General features: G+C 44.5%; 1 protein-coding gene across 2 annotated transcripts in view; it reads left to right on the forward strand.

Moving 5' to 3' along the window:
• The window catches only part of zmiz1a (zinc finger, MIZ-type containing 1a), a 118751-nt gene that overhangs the window by 78249 nt on the left and 22017 nt on the right, over positions 1-18485 (forward strand). For both annotated transcript variants that reach the window (XM_086121835.1, XM_086121836.1), the window contains exons 4-6: positions 6878-6990; positions 9519-9632; positions 13169-13274. In XM_086121835.1, the coding sequence (XP_085977961.1) occupies positions 6922-6990; positions 9519-9632; positions 13169-13274 (289 nt within the window). In that variant the 5' untranslated portion in view covers positions 6878-6921. The remainder of the gene's footprint in view (positions 1-6877; positions 6991-9518; positions 9633-13168; positions 13275-18485) is intronic.

Consider the following 18485-nt stretch of genomic DNA (forward strand, 5'->3'; position numbering starts at 1 on the left):
CGTGTCGCCCACATCACAGCTGCTCGCGGGGCATGGCCGCCCGCTGCTCCGCCGCTTGTCACATTAAAACACAAGATAAACAAACAGCATCATTGCACATTTATATCGAGGCTGGCGGCGGTGACACCATGTTTTATGAAGGCCTGAGGGAGCCATGTGACTATTAGCTAGTTTGCGAAGAGAGTGGGGAATAGACGGGGTTCTTAGAACATAATAAATGAGAATGACACTCAGTTGTAGCGCCGACCGCCGCCAAGGCTGATCTGTGAATATTTGTGTTCGACTGTCGGTCTGTATTTTTGTTGGCTACTTACTGACTTGGGCGTTGGGCACTACCATTTTGGAGTCGGGGGTGGAAAAACATTACGGAGTGGCAAATCTATGGGTTTTTTAATAATTTATTTTTTTTGCCCATCTGTTTGTTTGCATACTACTTTCTGCTTACAAAGGAATGATGCAAGACATTATGAATAGAGAGCTTCATGACGTCATATGTTAGGAATGGACGGACTGGACTCCACTTTTGGTCTTATAGGGCAGGACAATGGTTCCATTGGAGCTCAGATGGCAAAACTTGCAAACAAGATCCAAAATTCTGGAGTACTTTTTGTTTGTTCGTCCGTCAGTGTATTAGTCAGCAGGCTACATTCTGGGGAAAGAACAAATATCAGTTCTGCTTAGTATGTGGGCGGACATATTGCCAAGGTTTGTTACCGAGCGTCCTGCGAAAGCAAGTTTTGAAAAACATGAATGAGGTGTGCTCAGAGTTGGAAAAACAACATGAGTTTATGATAGCCTAATAGCATAATTGTATCTTTTAACGTTTTTAAAAAAACAAACAAAAAAAGATTCAAAACAGAATTCAACGCGATGCATTGATTCAGCTTTTGCGATTACCATGGCCTGGATGACCGACACGCTACACCAGTGTTTCCTAACCAGGTTAGGGTACGCGCGCACATTCCAGAGGGTATGTGGACACATCTAATCATTTATTTCCAAGATGATGAGTAAATAATCTGTCATTTCATAAACCCATTAACAATGAAATGGTATGTGTGTTATATAACTTGTTTGCCCGGAGGGAGACAATAACCTTTGGCACAGCCGTGCCAGAATCACAACAGCGTGTTGGCTCTTTGTTTATTTTTTTATTTTGTTTGCAAAGGCAATTTTATTAATTACAGTCATACCTCGGTTTTCGACCATAATCCGTTCCAGAAGGCTGTTCAAAAACTGAAACCACACTCTTAAAAAAAAAAAATCTTTATTGAACACGTCTGCTCACAATGGAACACTACACGAGGAAGCGTCACTTCCTCGTGTAAGGAATGCAAGAGGAGTCAAGTGGCGCATTCAAGTGCGCTCAGTTTGGTCGAGAACCAATTTTTGGTCGTAATCCGAGGGATAAAAAAAACACATTTTTTGGTCGAAAACTGATTTGGTCGAGAACAGAGACCTTCGAAAACCGAGATTTGACTGTATTTTGATTTCACATTTTTTTACATTTAAGTCGCCTGACTTGTGTGTGGTGCGATTGTGGCTGTGGGTGGTTGTCTGTCTCAATATGTGCCCTGCGACTGACTGGCGACCAGTTCAGGGGGTAGTCTGCCTTCCTCCCGAAGTCACCTGGAATAGGCTCCAGCATCTCCCAGCGACCCTGTTCAGGATGAGCGGTGTTGAGAATGGATAGAAGAATGGATTTTTACATTTATATTACTTTTTTTTCCCAAGACAACAATTTTGTTTGATTTGAGATCAAAAGATGACAATGCCTGAAAATGAAATGTTCAAGTTAAGTAGCCAAAATATTTTTAATATGCTCTGGTACATTCTGGGTTTGGAAAATCATCGACATTTTATGGCGAAAAGCTTTGGAGGTAAACAAGACAAAAAAGGCTAGGAACACAGGGGGGGGGGGGGGGGGTAGAGTTTTGGCAAGCAGAAATCTATTTTTAAGTTAAAAAAGGCTCAGGTAAACGTGCTCTTAGGTAGGCTCACAACATGTCCTATACTCGACTCGGTGGGGATGCCAGCCAGTGGTATTATAATTAAGTCAAGGTACTACTGTACTTATAGTAGATTAATGCTGACATGTTTTCCACTTTAGGCTGTGAATTAAACTGAATCAACAGCGCGTCTGCTGTTTTCATCCAAACATTGCCAGCCCCGATTAATCAACAGCCATTTCCACTCAATCAGCGCAATATTTAACCATCAAATAATTGATTATTTTGCCTAGCCTGACACAGTTTGAGAGCTGTGTGAGGAGGGGGGGGGGGAAGGAGAATAAAGTAGAGTGGGGATAATAAACGCAATGAGAGTGACTGTATGGCTATGGGAGTTTTCCACTCGAGATAATGGCGTGTGCGCAGAGACTGTAGGGGAGGAGGCGTTGGGGGGGGGGGGGGGGGCAAGGCGGGGAAGCACGAGGGCCAGCGCAGCTGAGTGGTGTTGATTGGCCTGTTTGAAAACACATGAACTGCACACAGGCGGCCGGCCCGACACAGAGGCTGCACGCACCCGGGGAAAAAAGTGTCGCTCGGCGCTACGCCGTGCCACGCTGCAGCCTCAACCACATTAGAGCAAATGAATCCATTCCACCTCCTGTTATGGCAGGGGCCTCCAGGAAGCGGGGGGGGGGGGGGGGAATGAGGGAGGCTTGAGATATGAGGGGGGGGGGGCGTCGGCAGAGAAGAAAATTATAGAGAGGGAAATGGAAGGTGGTGGAGAAAGAGCGACGTGCTGGGCGCCTCTAATGATGTCTGAGGGCCATAGAATAGAAGAGCAAAAAGCACAAAGTGTCTGTGGGAGGCGAGAGAGACTGAGAGAGAGAAATGTGGCCGGCCGTGTGTCAGCAAAGGCGAGGAGGATGGGTAGAAGCCCCCCCCCACTGTGTCCGCAGAGCCACACTGACACTTCTTGTTGTTGTTAAATAAGACTTTATTGTTCGACACTTGACAGGCTGAACGGACACTGGATTATTTTTTGTAAAGCCACAGTAAATTAATTCAAACCAGAAAAACATTTTGCATTCGAGCCCTGCCAATGAAAATTAAAAATAATTACCAAAAATAATTACCAGTCCAGGTTACTTCATGCAACCATATGGTAATAACATAATTAAATAGAATTTGAAAAAAAAAAACAATTTTAGTCACGCTGCATCAATTGAACGGCCATTGCGTCACTCACTCTCTCTCTCTCTCTCTCGTGCCTGCCTTGGCCACCTGGGGGCACTATAAGACAGACATAAATAATGTTCATTGAGCTGTGTCAACTCCTCTCAGCTCATCAGTACGGCACTATTAGTCATTGTTCGAAGAGGATAAAGAATATATGGCTCTGAAAATTTAAATTGCCTACTTGTGCTCAGTCCTTTGCTCAAAGGGTTATAGCACCCCAATGTTGATGCTATTTAGTGTTAGCATCAACCTTGCAGACTAAAAGGTTACTACTAAAAGGCGACTAAATGTGGTTGTTTTAAATACACAATGTGTGATTGCCTTTTTGCTTGGATTTAGTTTGAGAGTCAACTTCATGTGGGAGTTGAATTCTTGACAAACTTTGAAGTCGAATACACCTGCATCGCAAAGGATCAGTGATGCTTGGGTTCAAAATACATCTTTTGTGACTCCAGTCCTGGAACCTTTTTCTGACACTCCTGATCACGAGAATAGCAAGAACTTGAGCGATTTTTAACTGGATGTTTTAGATAGCTTACTTCAAATGGTCAGATCAATGACTAGTCAAGTTGATGGACTTGGTATTCATCAAAGCTTATCGATTGTAAGCAGCAGAAGCTGGCCGTTTTGCTTGGGAGTGACAATAAATCCTCAGCCTGTGTGCACATAGTGAGATGCAGGTGATCATTAACTTGTGTGCTTGTGCATCTTCGGCGCTTTCACATTAGTGTGCCCCCCCCCCCCCTCCACACACGAGTTCTTTGTGATTTAGGAAAGAGGCAAAAGCTTCCACAAATGTCGAGTTTTGTTTGTGTTTTGTCACTCAGGCCGACTGCTCGTGCTGTCGCAGCGTAATTGGATGTGTAATCCTTTGTTTTGCACCTCTGCTGAGTGCAGCTGATTAAGATGTTGGGGAGACAATAAAGATCGACGATACTAAGACAGAACATTCCGGGGAAGAAAAGAAAGAGGGCCACGGCGTTTCGAGTTTGCCGTTACAACAGTTTACACACCCGGCCACCCCCCCTCCACCCCACCACCACCCTCAACCATGATGTCATGACAGATGAGCATGTTTGTTATTGCCTGACTACTGTATTTACAAAGTAAACATGCAGGGCGGTGGGGCTCACGTTATACTACATACCGCGTGTGATGGGGTGTGGTGCTGAGGCAACCCGTGTTTATTGATCTTGGACATTTGCACATTTTCCCTGGACAAGCTCTTCAAGCTTGGTCTTTTCCAGCTTCTATAAAAGGGGAGACTGTGTTCAGAGAAGGAGCCATGACTCATAAACAAAACGACACCAACGAAAAAGCGAATTGGTGGGAAATACTGTTTATTTAAAACAATGCCACCGTGAATGTTTCTCTCCGAACACGTTTTCTTCAATGCAACTTGAATTGAGGAGATGTCAACGGGTGATGCGAGATTTTCATCAGCAGGTGTTGCACCGGACGCAAATACGCCTCATCTAAATTTCCCCATTTGGAAAAAAATTGGATCGCAAATGCGAAGATGGTTCACATAAGTAAATATGGTTTCAGTTTTGTAGCTTCCTTTACAGCACACCTCTTAGCCACTTCGGCGTTGGTTGCGAAAGAACATCTATTACGAGAACAGAACGAATAAGCCCCTCCTGCCTGCCTTTGTCCTATCAGGACAACAAATGAGTAATAACTGTACTCATTCCCATTCACAGATACTATTGCACACACGTGCTGTTAACCAAAACATCAGCACCGCTACACAAAATCATTATTTTTATTATTTTTTAATGTGTACGTTTTTTTAGCGTGGATCCTTTATCCACAGTCACTGCTCAGAGTGTCATTTTACACCACCCGATAAACCTGATATTGTCCACAGGCGGCTGTTCACTTTCCCTGTCAACACCGTTCTCTCCACTCGTCTTCTTCCTCTTCTGGCATCGTATGTGTTGCGACAACTGAAGAAGAAGAAGAAAAGCAGTGAATCAATAGCCACAAGGTCAGGCAGGCAGGCGGCCGGCGGCTGGCTGGAGCGCGTGCCCCGCTAGTGGGCCGCAGAAGTGACTGTGAGGGATTTGTAGCGCTTGTCAGGGCTTAAAGGAGCCCTCCCCTGGACTACTACAGGCTCCAGGTTGTGATGTGTGAATGGAGACCGGGCAGCAACAGAAGAGGGAGACATCTACTGGATGTCAGGTGACACTGCGGGACAGAAGAACTAGGCCACGGGGGCCAAATCTGAGTGGTGTTAAATTTGGGCCTCGTGGGGTGATTTTCACAGATGGTCAGTGAAGGCAACATCATTCTATCACATGTAGGCTGGGTGGGAAAAAAAAATAGCATTCCCTCCCCGCCATTTGAACACATTCCCCTTAATGTTTGAGACGTTCTAAATGCAGTGTGGGTAATTCTACTCCGCTAAGCTCGCAGGATTAGTAACACACTCTTATTCTTTCTGCAAGTGCTCCTTTGAAGTCTTACCTTTCTACACAATCAAAAAGGAGGACGGGCGCTATTATGTTTACATGCTCGTAAGGGAGAGGGTGCACATTTGCAACATTTCGGGAAGATCAACTCACCGCACAGGAACATTTTGCTGGCTGAGCATCCACAGTTTGCACACTGCGGGGGTTCCGGAGAGAGCCTTTATCAGTACCGAGCAGCTTTCTAGAAGGCGCACGCAATGCATATACATTATAGCCCTGCCCGTCCACCCCCGCCACCACCTGTAGTTTCACCTTTTGTGTGGAGGAATCTGTGGTGAGATAAACACATTGGGATGGCGAGGGACAGAGGTCTCACTACCAAAGCAGCACGATGCCTATTAATCCTGATTTAACCCATTTTCCAGAGCTGGTCAGAGCGAATGAGCATGTGTGATTGGGGGTGGGGGCACGGTGCTTTTTAGCATGCTCAAAGCTGATGTGCCTCATTATGAGACAGAAGATGTACAATGTATTGACTATGTTCATTATTGTTTGTTATGGTGGAAAATTGTTTTGTTGAACTACTCCCCATATTTTCTCAAATATTATCCCTCTCGTGTCCCTGTTAGTCCCATCCACTTAAGACAAATAAATGCCTCCCTAAAATATAGTATACACTTCCCTTTTCCATCCATTTTTTTTGGGCGCTTGCGTTCTTTTGGGCAGTAGGTGAGCTGGAGCCTTTGTCAGCTGATTTGGGCTGAAAGGTGGGAGATAGCGCCACATGTGGACAAATTACCACGACGCTCACCTTCACACGTATGGACAATTTTGAGTCTTAAAAGTAACGGACGGTACATGCTTGTTTTTGGAATGACGGAGTCAGTCAAAGTTCCGAAACAAGTTCATGGACGAAGGCCCGAATTTTTCAAAAGTCGGAATCTCGGAACTGGGACGCACATGCTACCCGTTGCTTCACCGTGCTGCTCGCCTCCGGTCCTAACTCAGTTCTTTGACTGTCATTCACAGTGGAAATTCAAGAATGATTCAGTACGTCAATTGTAATACAGTATCGCATCCATAGTTGAACAAACACTGCAGACCATTTTTAGTCGAAAAGTGGAACATAATATTCCCCCCCAAAAAATTGGTTGCTGGAGGTTGTGATTTCCAACTCTGCGTCAAGGTGTTTTTTTTACACTTCTGTCCATACACATCACAAGGTTCGTTTTACAGCAATGTGCCCTGAACGGACCGTCCGTCCTCTTTGTTTTGCAGATCAACAAGTTGAAGTTTCATGGCGTCCTGGTAGAAGCGCCAACATGAACACGCTACCATCCATGGACCGGCACATCCAGCAGACCAATGACAGGCTTCAGTGCATCAAACAGGTTTGACCTCTCCTGACCTCAGCTTTCTTTTGTATCCTGCTCTGAACATTTTCTTCATGTACTTTTGTGCACACGCTCCATCATCATCATCAGAAGGTGCCTTGGATTTGCCTGAATCTTGACTTCGGCATACTGACACACGTTTGGTGGGATTGACACATGAACCCGAATCTGGGTTCATGTGTCAGAATTTACTCTTCATTTCCAGCAGGATGCTGTTGTGGTTTGGGTGGGTGAGGGGGGGATGCGCACTGGTTTGAGTTTGGTTTGGCTTGCAACAATCTCCTTAATAACAGCGTGACATCATGACAGTGGGAAACAGTGTGGCCAAATCATGAAATTAAACAACAGAAGAATGACACTATGCACCCTTTCAAAGCAGCGCTTTATGTTCTTGCTCCATTCCCGATCTCAGCCAACCGAAGTGTTTAATTTCACCCTAACCCTATAACATACATTTATGTAAATCTGTGTTTGGATGTTTATACACAGCCAGATTCATACCGGAGTTTTTAACCACACGTTCACCAGCGTCTCGCTGGGTCCATCCATGCATCCACTTTTTGTGCCACCAGTCATGAGCCAAAGTTAGCCGCCGCCTGTCCCAACTGACTTTGAGCGACAGACGGACTGCACCATGGAACGGTCGCCAGTGTGTACCGTTAAATACCCAGCAAGGATTTGTCACCAGCGGTCATTTGGCATTGTCTGAATTTACTCGCGTCCCTGAGGAGCGGTGGGTGGCAACTGTGTCCTGCCCGGGGGACCGGGGACCAGTTGCAGATCTCTTTGTCATCACCTTGGCCAAGAAAGGTGTATGGAACATGATTTTGGTTTGGTCGAAATGGCACAGACAGGCAGCCATTCACACTCACTTTCTCACCATCACAGTTTTAATCGAACCCATCCAACCTGCACTGACGTCAGGCGATATCTTCCGTAACTCCCCGGCAGCCTCGCTTTTCCCGAATTGCGCTTTCATCTTGTTAAATATTGGAATACATGTCAAGACTGTCAAGGATTCTAGTCATCTACAGCCACGAATCAATTTCTGTAATGCAAACCGCACTGAACTGGCTATGCACTCAGGTAGGCTGCAGTGAGCTGACTGATCTGTAGCACGTCTCAAAAGGAATCACTCCATCATCTCTTTGTTTGGGGAATTTGTAGCAGCACTGCTGCGCTCCCTTATCCCCCCCCCCCTCCACACACACACACACACACACACACACACACACACACACACACACACACACACCGTCCTTGTCCTTACCCAACCCGGAACGGCAACAAGAGGAGCCCCTTCCTCCCTTGCCACTGTCCTTCCCTTCGCACCGGAACTCGTGTCGTCAGGCAGAGTGGCAGTGGCGAGCGAGCATGTTGCGGCAAAAGGAGCTGCGAGTTTGCATGCGGGCAGACGGGCCCCTGCTGCGCGAGCTCGGATTCCTCCGGTGCCGCAGGCTGACGCGCCTCCCATCAAGCGGCGGTGATGCCAGCTCATATCACTCATATAAAACAGGCCGACTCCATTAGAGCCTTCCCCGCGTTCCCGGTCAAAGTGGCGCGGGGTAACCGTGGCGATCACAAAGGATGAGTCACTCAAGGCCTTCCTCCTCGAGGCTCATGATATGTCTGGTCGCTCTCAGAGATTTTCTCAGTGGGCGGGTGCTCCGGGTGGGCTCTTTTGTCACACGCGGGAAAAAAAAAAAGCCAGCCTTTCAGAAGCCTTCACCTCTCGCCGGCCCCGAAGGACAATGCTTCTACCTTCTCCGCAGGAACTCACAAAACAAGGCGCTCCGGCTCCACATGAGCATAATAAACGCTTTCAAGTGGGCTCAATCTCGCCGGGGCTCTGTGTCGTTTCAGAGCTATTAACCTCCTGAGCTGCGAAGAAAGGGAGCCCAATTTTTAAAACCATTTATTGTGTCCCGGCAGCTAGAGTAGCCTTCAGACAGTGGAAAGAAAAGACTTGACTGTTTAGAGCCTCGGCGCACAAGCGCGAGAGACTGACAGACACTGAAAGAGATTAGACAACATCCACCCGTCGGCCATAGCGTGTGTACACATGGCTGCCAGGACCAAGGTTGTTTGCTTTATGCGCGGGCACAAGCCAGTGAGTCGGATTTCGGCGCTCACGCTCAGTTACATTTTGGAGGAGAAAGACAAGAGCAGGGAGGGAGGATTTTGGTGGGAAAAAGACCGGGCGCAGGCTGTGAGGGGCGAGGCCGTCCGTCGCCAAGAAAGATTAACAAGAAACATTGGCATCATTGTGGCTGAGGTTATGATCTCCTTCCCACAATGCAGCGGAGCGCCAAATAGGCGTACATCGGACACAGTCAAGGTCCTCACGGGGTCGTGCAAAAACACAAGACCTCGAATCAAGAGGGATCCACGGTGCAAGGCTGCGAGCATTCTTTGGTTCCGACTGTTTTTACAATTCCTGTGAGAAAGCGGGGAAATAACACTCGCACATCGTTTCCTTTTGTTTCTGACGGGTTTGGGGTTTTTTTTGGTGTGTATTCACGCAGCACTTACAGAACCCGGCCAACTTCCACTCGGCGGCCACAGAGCTGCTCGACTGGTGCGGAGATCCCCGGGCCTTCCAGCGACCTTTTGAACAGAGCCTCATGGGATGCCTGACGGTAAGCAAACATCAAATGTGGTTTCGCGCTGGAATTCGTAGCGCCTTTAAGATGGCGTCAACAAGATATTTGCTTTAATGAATGCTCGCCATGAAATGTCCTCTGTGCTTTTGTCTCGTGAGGCTTCCGGTTGAAATTTATCGCAAGCTACGGTTTGATAAAACTGCGTTTGTCTTCGCCTCAAAATAAATAGGCTACACACAATTTTGCCTGGAGCTTTAATCTTCGCGGTACAGGTGTGGGGGGCGGGGGGACGCCTATCGCACAAGGCTTTCTAGCTATGAGACAGTCACCGCCGCTAACGTGGAGGTTTTAACATTTGCGACCCACTGTGGCTGCACCACACACAATGCTAGCAAGCGTGTCGCGGGGACCATTCAACCCGCAGCTCTCCATTCACCAACCATCACTCACCGACGCGGGCGGAGGGCCAGAGCTCCGTCTGCCCATTCTCCAGTAGGTGTGTGATCAAATAAAACACACAAACACCCGCACGCGCGTCGAAATCAAAAGGCTTGGCCGGCCGCGATCAGTGAGAAAGACTGGAGGAGCATTGTTCCTATCACAAGTGGTAGCGTGAGCAAACAGATAAAGGCTCATTAATGTGTAAATCACAATAAAAGCCTCTTACAGTCTGATAAAGAGCCATACAATGAAGCCAAGCACTCAGCATGGCGCCCCCCCGTCTATCTGCTAAATTGCTTCATTAGACTCGGAGAGCAAACAGCTCCTTATCGAGAGAATTACAGCGGGCGGTCAATGCATTCTTCCTGGGATTTTAGTCATCTCTGCGACGTCATCGTCTCGCTTGCAAGTGTCCAAGCTTGGAATATTAATACCGCCGTGTGGGATATTTGGCCGATGGGATTTGCTGCAGCTAAATGAAACGGCACGCATGCACGGAGACGCCTGTTGCCTCTGGCATGTGGAGGAGGTCATTCCCTGGTGGAGCTTCGGCAACGGAACCAATAAAGGATGACATGACAGCTGTTACAGATACACTGCACCTTCCTTTGTCCCTCGACAATGTGTGTGTGCGTGTGTGTGTGTGTGTGGGTGTAAGTGTGTGGGTGTAAGTGTGTGTTTTTTTGTTTGTTTTTTCAACAGAGTCATTGCTTGGAGACATCGTTTTCAGTTCTGCCACCTGGTTGGTTTTCGAATGTACAGTGGAACCTCCGGGTTTTCATGATTAATCCGTTCCAGAAAGTCATATGAAGTCCAAAGCATTTCGATCGGAAATCCCATATTTTCTGCACTATAAGTCGACCCTAGAAGCATTCCATATTCTCAAAAGCCGGCGTTGCGCCTTATAATCCGATGCGCCTTATACATGCGTCAATATTCTGATTTCTTGGATGTAGTATTTTAAATGTTCTTTAAAGTGGTTTGTTATAGCTGCATTGGTCGTGAAAGCTCAATATAAATAAAGCTGTATTGCATTGTATTGTATTCCCTTCAGCCTAGCTCCATCTAGTGGTTGCATAACATCACCACAGCCACTAATGTAGCTTCTATTCTATGCGCCTTATAATGCGATGTGCCCTATATATGAAAACCGTTTAAAAATAGGCCATTCAATGAATGTGCGTCTTATACTCCCAATCGCCTTATACTGCGGAAAATAAGGGAATGTGAATCCAAATAATCCTTGAACAGAGATGCACCAGTATTAAAACAGAAGTCAGGTCAATTTTTTTCTTTGAAATATGTTGTTTTTGCCTCCAGTGGTCAAAACACAGTATTCTGATATGTCAGACTCTGATTGCATTTGTGGCATAAAAATGAAGTGGATTCATCCACCCATTTTCATTCATCAGTTAGCAGTATACTGTCAACTGGAATTGACGATTAACCTGTTTTCTCGGTTCGGTCACATGACATTCGCAATGCAAGCCCAAAACACAGCGGTATATTAACGGTTTCACCCCTTGCTTCATTTGGCCCGATGGTGGCTTGTTTAGCGGTTGCACAGAAACTGTTCTGTGCTTGTTTATTGAGCGTGACTGTTAAATAAAGCCACCTTGTGACCCAAGAAAGTGTGAGGGGAAGCGGTTATTATACCACTGTGGTTTTAAAGGTCTGAATTTTGACAGAATGGGTTTGTTACACAAATTGCCTGTGTGTTGCTGAGCATACCAGGAAGGTCATTGCTTTGAGTTGAAAAGCTTGTTGTGGAACACACTTTGCTTTGAACCCTTTATAGATTGCTTACAAAATGCTTTGAATGAAAATGCATCAAGTTAGGGAAATTAATGGTCATGGTCAAGTCACATGTTTGTTTTTTTTAAATTATTTTTTTATTATGTGTCAGAAACTTTGCAAACCTTGCACATGATCCCACGCATATTAGTCACAAGACTATCCATCTTTCGAGACTTGTCCTCATTTGGGTCACTGGTGAGCCGTCGCTCACCCGTTCATTTGGGGGCAAGATGCAGAGTACAGCCTGGACTGGTCACCAGCCAATCGCAGGGCACATAAAGACAAAATCAGAAAAACATTCACACTCATATTCGCGTCTGTGACACTTAAGTCTTCAATGAACCTCCTGCAAAATCCACAAAGGAGGACCGGAGGCTGGGATTTGAAGCCCAACCCTCAAGGAATGTTAGACAGATGAACAACCAGTCTTCCAGAAGTCTTCCGAAAAAGAAATTTTAGTAGTAACTGTTGTTTCACGGTTCAGACGCGCTCTTGTTCATATGGGACAGGAAAGAGTGAACAGTTGAGCCCTTTTGAACTGTTTTCCTCATCAAAACTGCAGCAACAAAGTGCATAGACAACGTTCTCTGATATGATCTGGCAAACCCGCTAAGCACTAAGGCACAATTGCTGCCAAGAGTAAAAGTCAAATAAGAACACGTGTAACATTATAAAATATTACACATTTGTGTGTCCCATATGGATCAGCGCTCACGACAAAAAGAGTTCCTGTTCGTGCCTTAAATGATTGAACATGTACCGCGCCTCACGCTCAAAGTAAGCTGAGATAGGCTCCGAATCACCTGCCATCCTAAATGAGGAGCTCTTTAGAAAATGATAGATGTGTCAATGTAGCCCCTTTTAATGCCGTCGGTGCTTAATGACGTATACTTCAAAATAATCCTAATTTTTGTATTACAACAAAATGCCACCCTGGCTGACCTCGTAATGAGTAGCTTGGAGGTCAGATGGAAGCAGGGCAAAGCTGTCATGTGGTAGATAAAAGCAAAGGCGTTTCCAGTTTAAAAGATTTACCTCTTTATTACCATCACTCAACGACACTTACATTCAGGCCTGTCATTCCGATGCTTCATGTCAAAATGCACCGCCTCCTTTTTTTTTTTTTTTTTTGAAGTTGGGGAGTACAAAGCGTTTTGAACCACGGATGACACGTTTAAAGTAATAAGACTTTTTTTTCCTCTATCTTTAAAGATGAATAAGGTTTCACTGTCAGAATTGAGAGCTGGTGAGCAACTCTGCTTTACTTTACGTGCTTCACAAACAATAACGAACTGAAAAATCAACAACAATTTCTTTTTGTTGCTTTACTGTAGGTGGTGAGTCGCGTGGCAGCCCAGCAAGGCTTTGACCTGGACCTTGGCTACCGGTTGCTGGCTGTGTGTGCAGGCAACAGGGACAAATTCACCCCCAAATCTGCCGGTAAGACCCCTAACCCACCATCATAAATGGACCAAAACACAAAAAGAATGTTGTCTGAAATGGCACACTACATATTAGTCCTTGAAATTCATTGACACTAGTGCACCACAGGACTAAAGTAATCCCAGTCAGCCTTTTTCCATTTATTTAACTGCTTGAATGGACAGCCATTTACTGTTTCAATTTTCCTTTCCATTTACTGTGTATTGGTTAATATGTGTATATACCGTATTTTTCGCTCTATAAGGAGCGCCTAAAGGCATTCAACTTTCTCAAACGCCCACAGTGTGATTTATAATCCAATACCCATATATATATATATATATATATATATATGGATCAAAAATCTGATTTCTTGGCAGTAGAATTTTAAATGTTCTGTGAAGTAAAAAAAAAAAAAAAGTGCAGCGGTTATGAAAGCTCTATAGAAATAAAGCTGTTTTGTATTGTATTGTATTCCCTTTAGTGCCATCTAGTGGATGCATAATGCAACTGCAGCCACTATTGTAGCTTCTATTCTATGCGCTTTATAATGTGGTGTACCCTATTTATGAAAACTGTTTTAAAATAGGTCATTCATTGAAGGTGCGCCTTATATTCTGAAGTGCCTTATAGTGTGGAAAATACAGTGTACATATAGATAATTCTTTACCCGAACCACACCACCGAGGCAATATCTCCTTCAAGCCCGGGTCCTCTACCATATATATATATATATATAGTTGTGTGTGGAGGTAGATAGATCGATGTAGTATTAAGATGCTAATTATGTTTGCCTAAATTATCATGGGAAAAGTTATCCCACTTCGTAATGTTGTTTTGTACAAAAATGTTGTGAAATGTGACTGGGCATGTCATTGTTTTCCCATATAATTAGATATCCGATGTTCAATTAGTGTGAACACATTTACACCAACTGGCTCCTTCATATTTGTCAAAAGTCGTTTTTCAGCTGCAGCGGTAAGCTACTTAAGTGGGCGGCCAGACGTCAGTGCACCATATCGATCGTCTTGTTTCTCTCAGTCTGGGATAATGTAATTGTTGTGCAGGCATGGCTCGGGCCGGCTGTCTGACGGCCAGAGACTCGTCCTCGGGTCTCATGCGATCTAATTGAAGAGAGCGCAACGTTTTCAGGAAGGATGGCCCGTTAATGCATGGCGGGTAAATGGGAAGCTGGAGTCTAATTACCCTGGGTGGGGATGATGTGGGCTCACATGTGATTCAAGGCACATCTTACTCACTGAATATCTTCGCTCCATTACAAGCATGTCTGAAGGAGTGGACTCGGCAACGCACAGTGTAACTACACTGTACAAAAAAAAAAATCCCAAACCTTTTGACTTTTATTGCCCTGTGTGTCCTATGATCACATTTTTTTACGAGTTGGGTGTAAACGTGCAGGCTCGGCACAAATCGTGGGCTAGCCTGCGTGGCGACACGGGAATGCAAATGTGACATCGGAGAGGGGGCGAAGCAGTCTGGTGCTGCTCTGAGTGCGGCCCCCTCAGGGAAAGGGAGAAAGACAGCGAGACTCTTAAGAGAATCAATCACACTGTCGCTTTCTCGCAGAGCATCACTTTAAGAAGGAAGTTGATAACACAATTAATCTAGTATGCACATTGATGTGGATGTAAAAACCTATCAAGGCTCCAAAGTACAGTTGTGCCTTGAGTCGAGTTCAATGCTTTACAGGACCAAGCTTGAAGACCTAATTTATTCTAAAATCAAATCCATTTTCCCCATTGAAAAGAATTCAAGTGCCATTAATCTGTTCAAGGCCCCCTAAAATGCCACCATTTTTTTATGTTTCATCTCTTTAATTTAACAAAAAAGCCCCAAATTGCAAAATACAACTCTTAAAACATAATACAAGATAACACAAAGACATAAACTGGCTATATGTAGTACGATTTCGCAAAAAGTCGCACTACACTGTAGTATTGTGTGCCCTTGTGAATTGCATTAGGAGCTCTGACTCCAGCTCAAGTTGAACGTTTATCCACTTGGTTTGTTCATTGTGAGAGTCATTCTCCCTACTCCTTTCCAATGGTTTCATTTTTTTGTGTGTGTGCTTGCGTATGCGGTTGGGTCAAACAGAGGTTTACCACAATCAAGTCATAATTACGGTAATTATTTGTATGAAAAATATTCTTAGGCCACACATATAAAATATTTTATCCATGTTCAGTCTCCTCTGTGTTTTCCTCACCCTATTCTTTTACAACATGCATTGCAAAAAAAGAAGAAAAAAGGCAGTGCTAGCTAAATTGTGAGATGTTATGGGCATTTTAATTTATGAATGAAGAGCAGTCAAGCTTTCCAATAGGTTTTTGAAAAGAAAACGAGTTAAAAATTGTAGCACAATAACACTCAGGCTGAGTGGCTGTAAAATGTCGATTAATATGTACAGGAGGGCCTCAGTTTCTGACAGCGTTTTGTTCCTCGATATAATGAGATATCACGAGTGAGATAACCCAAACTTCTAAAAGGGCACAAGAATCTTTAAAAAGGAAGGAAAGACGTCTGTTTTCATTGCAGTAATCCACAACGCAATTGAGTCTTTCATTTACCGCTACACAAATGCACAAAACAAACAAAGAATCTGATGAATCATAGCAGTGCGTAAAGAGCATTCAGATAACATCGGAGCGAGTGGGCTCGGTTTAGCATTGGCAGCTGACACCGCCATCAACAATTTATGACATTTTGTGCTTGAATGTGAATTATAATACAGTCTATCTAACCTTGCCACTTCAACTGCACAATTATACAGAATCTTCCATCTACTCTCAAATTGAAATGATCAGAAAATCTTTTTTTTTTTTCCCCCACCTTATTTATTGGATCTCATTTTAAGTGATCCACACTTTCCAAATATTGTAGCCGGTGCGTTCAAGAGCCATGAGAGAATGGCAGAGATTATTCTTCTAGAGCAATAACTGCTCTTCCCCATTTACCACCAGCATGAATACACAAATATAAAGTCCATAAATACACCCACGTACCACCAGAGTGAAGAGACTCTCCACTGCTGATGGTCTGGTGGTCTGTGGGATTAGCTCATTGTTCTAATCCATAATCCCATGAACAGATTTTCAGTATCTGCCGTTAGGTCAGATTGCATTAGAGCTATTAACAAGTAGCTTTAATGTTAGCGCACGTGCAGCTGTCATCTATTTTTTTTTTTCATTTTAAATGTATTTTTTAGATGCCGCTGCATTTAATATGAAAAAAAAAAAAGTTGATGATCTTCTAAAAAAACTAAAATCGACAATGCGGTCACTGCTCCGCTATGGAGCAAACATCCACGACCCCGACAGGTTTATCTGAGAAGTTCAGGCAACAAATCAGATTAGCTTCATAATCTGTCAAGGGTCTTACTGTTGCCTTCCGCGGCTTCATAGCAACCCTCCGAAGGGCACTGGTCATGATAAAGCTAATTAGCCAGAGCGTGTTCTATCCAATTGTTCCAGTTACATCACTTAATTTTTTAAGTGATGTAAAAAAAAAAATCTCATGACAGCTCACTGGTTCATAATTACCGGTTTGTAGTATTGGTGGACCAGACAGGGTGTCACTCCTGTTGCCACTTGCCCCAGTGGTAAGGATGAATACAAGTACTCACATGTGAGTACTCACCCATACCGAGTGCCAATGCACGATAACGCCAATACATCTTTAGGTCAGTTGAATATGGGAAAAACATTTTTTAATTCATTGCAGTGTGTTGTACTTAAAATAGCTGTGTTCTTCTAAAGCCTTGGTAAAAAGCATTCGCTCAACTGACTGCTATTACAGTTTGTTGTTTGTTTTTTTTGGGAGGGAGGAAGGCGGTGATCTGTATTTATTTCAAAGTTTTTGTCGTTTTGAACATGAATTGACACGCTGAGGATTAACGGCAGCTGTTCTTGGAATGATAGCAACGTTTAATGTTTAAGTCCGAAGCAGGCTGCGGCTTGTCCATTGCTCAAAGTCGAAATGATCCTCTGAGAAGTTCACAAGACGTACCCGCTGATCGCATCTCACAGAGACCGCCTAGTCGTTCTTTTGGGCTGCTTGGTGCGCCCTTAGCCCGCGCCAGCGAGGTAAACAAGCGCTCAAGCTCTGTCAACAGTGACTGAAAACTTCCAGGGTGCGGCTGTGGAAAACGCTTTCACACACACACACACACACACACACACACACACACACACACACACACACACACACACACACACACACACACACACACACACACACACACAACAAAAGTGGTCCACCCGCGCCATCGCTGCCATAATTCAGCAGGAAGTGGGCGGAGGACGATGAACAGATCCCCCCTTTACTTGTCTGTCTTAGGTAGCATGCTGTACACCAGGAGTCAGAAACAGAATTTTTTCAAAATTCAAATCAAATAAGAACTCACTGCGACTTTTTCATCATCGTTGATATGATGCGGACCATTCAAGCCTGTAAATCACAGGTGTCAAACTCAAGGCCCGGGGGCCAGTTCCGGCCCGCCAGGTCATTTTATGTGGCCCGCAAAAGTAAATCATGTGTGTCAACTTGGTCAAATCTGCACCGAAATGTCATAGTGTCACTTGTAATAAATAACGTTGAGATTTTGCAATAATTTTGTTACCCTGTTTACACTCGATTGAACAAACTATTATAATTGACTTGACCGATTTTAAAACGAATAATGTATTAATTTGTCGTCTACAAGTAATCATTTTGTGGTTTCACTGTCATAACGCTCCTCCGAGGGAAGACGTAACTCCAAATTGGCCCGGGACTAAAATGAGTTTGACACCCCTGCTGTACATCAAGAGTTGGGTTGATCGCTACTGAAATATCGCTAGCCTGTTACACAGATACTCCGGCCGTCCTGATACGCCAATTGAGTCCCAGGATAAAATATTTGACTTTTTGTTTTGAAAACAAATATTTTGGAACAATAATTCTGAGCTCTCGATCAGTTGTATCAAGTCTTCCTTTGTAGCCAAATGGCTGATTTAACCACTGGCCTGGCCTGCATATTCCAGTATTTTCATCATATTGGCTGGTCACTGTGAATTGCAAAAATGGAAAAGGACAGAAAAGCAATCATGTATTTTTAAAACGACAGGTTTTGTGTTGTAGCTCAGGAGCACTCAAGGAAATGTGCTACATTCTTTCATACGGACCCAATCAAGATGGCAGACTTTTTATATTTAATTACTACCGAGGGTA

This window comes from Hippocampus guttulatus, chromosome 10 (genome assembly GCF_054856545.1).
Source record: "Hippocampus guttulatus isolate MCC_2025c chromosome 10, RoL_Hgut_1.0, whole genome shotgun sequence".
Taxonomy (NCBI): domain Eukaryota; kingdom Metazoa; phylum Chordata; class Actinopteri; order Syngnathiformes; family Syngnathidae; genus Hippocampus; species Hippocampus guttulatus.